This window comes from Musa acuminata, chromosome BXJ1-2, assembly GCF_036884655.1.
Source record: "Musa acuminata AAA Group cultivar baxijiao chromosome BXJ1-2, Cavendish_Baxijiao_AAA, whole genome shotgun sequence".
NCBI lineage: Eukaryota > Viridiplantae > Streptophyta > Magnoliopsida > Zingiberales > Musaceae > Musa > Musa acuminata.
The window spans coordinates 1,256,574-1,264,916 of NC_088328.1; the positions used below are offsets into that span (position 1 = coordinate 1,256,574).

At 40.3% G+C, this 8,343-nt stretch overlaps 1 protein-coding gene across 1 annotated transcript; it reads left to right on the plus strand.

Moving 5' to 3' along the window:
• The first annotated feature begins 1,858 nt into the window (after window positions 1-1,858).
• On the plus strand, window positions 1,859-3,751 carry LOC135595137 (gibberellin 20 oxidase 1-D-like). The gene is made up of 3 exons (XM_065085657.1): window positions 1,859-2,619; window positions 2,697-3,018; window positions 3,084-3,751. The coding sequence occupies exons 1-3, from the start codon at window positions 2,060-2,062 to the stop codon at window positions 3,357-3,359; spliced, it is 1,158 nt and encodes a 385-aa protein (XP_064941729.1). The 5' UTR covers window positions 1,859-2,059; the 3' UTR covers window positions 3,360-3,751.
• Window positions 3,752-8,343: the final 4,592 nt, after the last annotated feature.

The window sequence follows — 8,343 nt, forward strand, 5'->3', positions numbered from 1 at the left end:
GGGGGCAAAGATAGAGCAGGAGAAAGATAAAAAAAGAGCGGAGGAGGAAGCCAAAGGAGAGAGGTAGTAGAGCGGAAAAAAGGAGGTAGTAGCTGAGGTGGAATAGGAGGATAAGGAGACAAAAGTGAAGTAGGAGGAAGAGGAAGCCAATGTGAAGGGAGAGGAGACAATAGAGTGGGAGGAGAAGCAGCGGAGGTAGAATGAGAAGAGGATGAGGAGGAGCGATGGAGGTGAAGGTGGAGTAGAGGTGATAGGTTAGGAAATAATTATAAAAAAATAAGAAACAATCTAAGACTCAATCAAATCAAATTGAATAATTATAATTTAGTTGAATCAGTTTGGTTCGATTCATTTCAAAAAATTTGATTCAATTCAAAAAAATTGAATCAAACATAATCAAAAGACAATCGTTATCTTTTTATGATTTCATTAAAACTATTTTGTTCGAAGCTCTAACTAAAGCAAACCTTAGTAAAAACTAAATAAGGGCGCCAAATAATAAAAGCTCATTACTAGAATTTTTTTTTGATAAACTATCCTATTTTAAATATTTTTTTGTAAGTATAAGTAATTTAAGATAAAGATAAGAATAAATGTGTTTGAAATCTTGATTTTGAAACGAATATTCATATTATAATACTACTAGACTACAAAAATAATTATATAAAAAAGATTTATGAACGGATAATGTATGTGAATATGTGTAAATAAAATAATTTGACTCAAATTAATCAATTTTTATACTTATATAAGATATTTACTTACTAGAGTTTAAAATATCATTTAATATATTTAAAAAATTGACTAACTTAATTCGTAAAAACTTTAATGGATTGTCGAAAAGTCGTGACCTTATATCCCTCCGTCGTTTACCATTTGGAAGAAAAAAAAAACATTCGTAAGTCACCATTCAAAACTTATCATCGATGCTATCTATCCCTTACAATTCAGTTTCGCTATATTTGCTTGCACACATAAGCTTTATTGCACATGACAGTGGCACATCAATTTAATATTGAGACATTCATATTTCATTATCAATCTTCAGAATATGAAGACATTCATATTTAACCATCAACAACATCGTCCAGTATACTACAGGCTGTAGTTTGCTTGCACACATGAATGAGCTTTCATGCACGTGTGAGTAGAGTAGCAAACCAAGTTAAATCAACATTTTAATATTTTTGGATCGCCACTGTTTAGCTCCGTTTTGGTTCACCATATATATATATATATATATATATATATATAGCTTGAGATAGTTTCGGTCGGTCTTACCTACTTAGAGACCCTTTGTGATATGACGGAACAATTAATTTATTAATCTAATAACTCCAAACGAGTTGATAACAGTAATTATTATTTACTCTTATAAATCAACTCATATCTCGACACTACTACACTAAGTATTAAATACCATATTGATTAATATGGAATATATACCAGATGATAAATATTTTAATTGAATTATCATAGATGCCAAAAACTTAGATAATAATAATAATAATAATAATAATAATAATAATAATAATAATAATAATAATAATCCGAAAACATATGTTTGTGAACTTTACTCGTCGGCACACCGACTGCACTTATCATCACTATTAATGTTTGATCGAGGTTTCTAGAGGTCATATATTTTAACGCTTGTGAATGCCTCATTAAATAACAGTCGGTTGGAGGCAATCGATCCAACACATCGACTACGACTTCATCACATGTGTCCTCTTCTCATTCCTCAACGAATATTATGAAGTGACGTATTAAATATCATGCTAGATCATGCTAAGATTTAAAGGTGGGATGACTCCTGTGTCAAAAGCAGCAACTCTCTCTCTCTCTCTCTCACTCACTCACTCTCTCTCTCACTCACTCTCTTGCTCCACTATCCTATATAAGGAGCAGGGAAGGGCAGTGGCCTAAGCCAGCGTTGAATCCTTCGTAAGATTGCATACTTTCCACACCATTCAAGCTCTAAACCACCCGCCCCCTCTACATCACTGCTTGCCGTCCCAGAAGCGTATATATATAAGAGAGACACAGTAGGAAGAGTATGGTGATGGGAACTCGTTCCCTACCCAAAACGGTGGTGGATATGAGCATAGCAAAGCCCATAGAAACCAAGGCGACACCGCCGGTCTTCAATGCCGCCGTCCTCAGTCGCGAGGACTACATCCCCGAACAATTCGTCTGGCCCGAGCACGAGAAGCCGACTCCCGACGCCCACGAAGAGCTCTCTGTCCCCCTGATCGACCTCGGCGGGTTGCGGTCCGGTGACCCCGCTGCCGCGGCCGCCGTCACTAGGTCCGTCGCCGGCGCGTGTGAGCGGCACGGGTTCTTCCACGTCGTCAACCACCGCATCGACGCAGAGCTTCTGGCGGAGGCGCACCGCGCCGCGGAGGCCTTCTTCGCGATGCCGTTGGCGGCGAAGCAGCTCGCGCGGCGGAAGCCCGGGGAGAGCTGCGGCTACGCCAGCAGCTTCACGGGGAGGTTTGCGAGCAAGCTGCCGTGGAAGGAAACCCTCTCGTTCCGCTTCTCCCCCTCGCCGCTCGCCGGAGGCGTCGTGCGGGACTACATCGTCGACGCCCTCGGCGAAGACTTCCGCCACTTGGGGTAAGAGAGACCGACAACAGCAAGCTGCCAAAGGTATCGTACGCTTTGCTAAGCTGACGTTGACGGTGCGATGACAGGGAGGTGTACCAGCGATACTGCGAGGCGATGAGCCGGTTGTCACTGGAGATAATGGAGGTGCTCGGATTGAGCTTGGGAGTGGGGGAGGCACACTTCCGGGACTTCTTCGAGGGCAACGACTCGATAATGCGGCTGAACTACTACCCGCCGTGCCGGCAGCCGGAACTCACGCTGGGCACCGGCCCCCATTGCGACCCCACCTCGCTCACCATCCTCCACCAGGACGACGTCCGAGGCCTGCAGGTCCTCGCCGACGGCAGGTGGCGCACCATCAGCCCCAAGCCCGACGCCTTCGTCGTCAACATCGGTGACACTTTCATGGTAAGCCCACCATCCCATCCAATCCCGATCCCCTTCACTGAGTTGAGTTAACACACCCCGCGTAGGCGCTGTCGAACGGGAGGTACAAGAGTTGCCTACACAGAGCAGTGGTGAACAGAGAGGTGCCGCGAAAGTCGCTGGCCTTCTTCTTGTGCCCGGCCACCGACAGGGTGGTGCGCCCGCCAGGGGCGCTGGTGGACGCCGACCATCCCAGGGCGTATCCGGACTTCACGTGGCCCACGCTGCTCGAGTTCACCCAGAAGCATTATAGAGCCGACATGAAGACCCTCGACGCCTTCACGAGCTGGATTCGCCGGGCCGAAGCGACCGCGCCGCAGTGACCGCGACGCACCCAACTTGGACTCGTCATTTTTGGTTCTCAACAGTAGCTTATAGAGATGGAGAGGGAGAGAGAGAGAGAGAGGTATGCATCCAAATGCGTCAATGATGATGGATAGAAGAGCAAGGAGGCAAAGAGACAAGCTGAGACAGCCTACTTTTTCTGAAATTGGAAGTGGATGCAAATGAACACATGCTCTCAGCTAGAGTAGCTTGTCCTCCACTGACAGCAGCGTAATAGTCCCCAACTTTTCTTCATCTGTAATGTAGCATCTTGCACCAGAGGGAGGCTGCCAATGGTTGGGGCCCTGGCGGCAACAAAGCAAGATTTCTCTTTCAAGCTCTCGCTTACATTAGCAGTAGAAAGAAAGAAGAAAGGGATTTGTCCTGGAAACAGGCAACAAAGCTTGGGAAGATGAATGCCCATGAGAGCTACGCCTCCCCTGCCATTGTCCGGTAGTCGCCAAGGCAGAGGACAAGTCTGCGGGCGAGTGGCGCTCCCACCCATGGAGCTCTTGCACCACTTTGTTGCTTTCATTCTCCTTTTCCCGCAGTGCACGAGGGCGAGGTAGTGGAATCCTTGTCCTCTTGTGCTGCCCCTCCATCTTAATTGGTGGGTTCTTCTGAACCTATCACAACACTCATATGTCTCAATCCCTATCCCAAATTCCATTTTTTCCCCCACTCTAACTGGAATACCAAAAAAATATTATCACACTAAACTTATCTCTTTAAATTTCAGAGCCAAAATGTTTTTCCAAATATTCCTTTATTTATTTAAAGACCACATAATCATAACTCAAACTTCTGTAATATTACAGTTGCACAACTCTAAAAAGAATACTTACAGTTGTAATTTATATCTAGTGTGAGACTAATTAAGATATCACACTCTCTTCAAATGGGGCCACAAAACTAACACAAATCCTAAGTGGAAAATGGTATACAAGGATAACTCATAGGACTTTGAGATATATAATATCTTTTTGGGAGCATCTCTCTATGATCATGGAAGGTCACATCTTATTCCTAGCCAGATAATAACTTCAGTGCATTCGAACTCACACATAAATTCTCGACCTTGTCGTGTTACACAAAGTAGTGTACACAATGAATGCCCACTAATTGTTTTTTCTTACATCTTATAGTTGATAATTTCTCACAATAATACGAAAATTAAAAAAAAAAGGGTAAAATAAATCCAATGCATGAGATTCCTATCAAAATACCACATCCACAAGATTTAAGTTGAAAATAAATAACTGGATCATTATTTTATTGTAAGATAATATAAAATAAGAAGAGGATAGAACTTGATACAATGATAAGGTTACTCCTTTATGATATGATATAGTTACTTGATATAAGGTTACTCCTTTATGATATGAAATATCAAGAAATGAATCAGGAACCAATTTCTAGTTGGGGCCTATAAAGATATCTGATGATGGTTAAGTTGAAGTGTTGAAATATAAACTGAGTTTTGTTTTTCTTATACTAGAAATGAAAAAATGTATGAAAATGAAATATCATATCATAAAGCGGTGCTTGAATCTTAAAACTGGTGCATAACAATGAATGTGACAATTCAAGATGTATATGCTGACCTGCAAACCTGGATTTTTTTTTTTTCTGCCTTAAGAGAATCCTTAGAACTGCATAAGAAGAAGAGTGACATAAGCCCGTTCTCTGAGCACAGGATATGGTTGCGTAAATTCCTCGATATAATAAAATTAGGTTGTTTGTGTGAACTTAAATCCCTTTCATGCCTGATCAGAAGCTAAAGTCTTGCAGATAAACTCACCCACTGTATTGTTCAGTGGATGAAACTATCAACCCCATAACTTTCTTGTCAATCTTGATGCCTAAATTTCTACAGAGATCACTATTGAATTGCTGCAACTTGGATTCTTGTCAGAGAACACCCAGTTAATCAAGCAGATACATCACTTCATGTTATAAAGATCTTTGTAATTCTTTCCCAATACTTAAGTCAGCATATTCTTCGAGGATGAGGAATTTTAAGTATGTTTGATATGAGAAATAAGGATACCTCAACGGATATAATCTAAGCCTGTAGTCTAAAATCAAGCTTAGATTATTTGTGCTCTTAAGAGCAGACTTTTTTCTGCTCAGCCAAAGGACAAGTCTGTTAACTCTTTATACTACGTGAGAGAATGAACGATACGTACCAGCCAATGGAACTCCTGTCATATGCTTGCTCTACTTGCTTCCTTGGTTTCCACCGTACTTGTCCATCCCACAGCGAGCACAGTCCGATCCCTGACAGTGACAAGGAAATGGCGTGTCAGAGTGAGGCAGTGGCGAGCACCAGCGTGGCACACGCAATCCCTGGAGGATCTCCCGGTCGACACAACAACGAGGGAGTCCAGGAGAAGTCACCAACCTGCTCTCTTTTCCTGTCCCAAGTAAACGACAAGAAAGGCACGGAATCACAGACAAGAACAATCAAAGAGATAAGGCGTACAAGTGGCTCATTACAAGGGGGGAGAGATGAAGGTGATGGTGGTGGAGGTGGAGGTGGAGGTGGTGGTGGCGGTGGTGGGGATGCCTGTGGCCAAAAGCCTTTTGTTTGCCGGTCTTCCTAAGTGTGTTGCATGAGATGAATGTACTTGAAGAAGAGTGAAGTGGTGTTGTGACCAGCATTAGACTTGATGCTACTGCCTACTTTTGTGTGCTGAGATGATTGTACTTGGAAAGGAGTGGAATGGCTGTTGGAGACCAACACTGGGCTGGGACTTTAAGGGATAACAATGGCCACTTTGGGAGGCTAAAGTGACCTCATGAAAGACCCCAACACAAAAAGTAAGGTCAAACCCCTTTTCATCACTAGTAGTAGCTTCATCCTTAATATGGCATATCAAAAGCTCAAAGGTGCCAAGAAAGCTGTAATCTAACACCATAAGCTTGCTTGTCCTTGGCCCAACAATATAATCTCCTCAAGGTTTCCCTTCTCAAGTATATCTAATCTATTCTTTCACAACCTGCCAAGACAGGAACAATGATGTCCATTGAATGAAGCACTTGATGAGTGCCAGCCACTACCCATATTCCAATAGTAGCAGGCACTGATGCCATCATCTTCTAGAGATTGGGGTTTTTGATTAATGAACAACGCCAACAGGGGTTCCACAGCACTCACTGTATGAGGTGAGATCCCAAATGTATGTTGAGGATGATGCTTCAGTGGAATAGATTGAGAAATGAAGAGTTTGGGACTCGACATGGTTATGGTATTCAAATCCATCCTTGTGGTTATTAAGATAAATTAACTGATATGATTAAGTTATGTTTTCAGCAGCATATGCACATATCATCATTTAATGATCAGTGGGTCTTTAAGCAAATTGGTGTGGGGAGCATAAACTAGAATTTACTGGTAGTTCATCAAATAAATACCTAATCAAACACCAAGAAGATGTAGGAGCTGCTTATGGGCCAAGGATTGTGAAAATTTCACATAACAATTCACCAGTCGAATACCTCAAAATATTGAAATATGCATATTACTCATGCCTCATAAGTTAGTGATTTTTCATTGTTTTCTCATTCTAAATTTAAGTTTATGCATATGTAAATAATTCTATACGACTCAAAAACTTACATATGTACCACTATAAGAAATTTCGTCAGTTAACTGTTAGTATGACAATGTTAATACTTTAATTTCAATTAAATTTAATCCTGCTTCAAAAATATTATGTATACCTTTTAAATTAATAACATTTACATTTTCCTTTCTGAATTTAAGTTTCATAAACAAGAAATTAAATACTCAATGAAAATGATAAGAGGCATTTTAGGTACTTCAAATTTTAATATTTTTCTGACCTCACTGTTAGTGATAGTTAGTAGTAATTAACATAGATTTATTGATTTGATGCTAACAAGAGTGACATATAAAAAGAATTTAAATAGTCAAACAATTTGTTATATGCAAAGAATCTAAATATTTAAAGGGATATATATTAAAATCTGGAGGAGCAAATATACTATTTCCAAACATTGCAAGTATAGATATGCAAAAACCCATAATATTTCCCTACATTTCAATGCCCTTTTGGCTTTCCTTTGGAATGATGAGACTGGTTGAGTGAAGCCAGTTCAAATTGACCTACATTGCAACTGACGCATATCCAATTTGTAATATACCATCAAATCAAATCCATCTTATTGTGGGTTCAGATGTCATAATTGAAGGATACAAACTAGGCTTTTCATGAAAATAATTGAGAGTGCTAATCAAGCAAATGACTCCATCCATAAGTAAGAATGACAGCAGATAAGTGGCTGTAAATTTCATCCTATCCATTTCCTGAATCCAATTACTACGTTGACAATCAAACTAGTCTCAGGACTGACTTCAATACTTAATTTTTCTATGTAATAAATCTCTACCACAACAAAAATGATAGCAAATAGAATTCTCAAGAATTTCATCATATCTATTAGCAAACCTGATTAAATATTACTCAAATCTGTCCTAATTTGACTCAGGCATCTATTTTTCTACCCATATTCATCTGATAATCCAATTTAAACAGGCCGAGTAGGTAGAAATACCTGTGATTCATTGTCATCTCTCTCGGAAAAGAAAAAAATATAGCCACCTCCAAAGCAAATTGAACAATTTATTTAATTTCTTGATTCATTGCTAAGTGAGCAACAAGAACAGCCCTAGAAGACACAACTTTCAAGGATTAAGCTCTTATAAGAAGATTGGTTATAGTCTATGACGAACCCTTCATGTAGATGATGGGTTGTAAGAAGCCTAGTAGTGTTTATAATCTGCTCTAGCTAAAACATGAGACATAAAGGTTGCAGGAATCTAATAGGAAACATGCTGAAGTTAATGACAATTGATACATGAAGGAGATTTCAGAAAAGAATGATGAGCAAAGAGACAATACCTCAGTTTACAAGTCCAAAACAACAAAATATTCTTAGGTGAGCATGGAAGCTTCC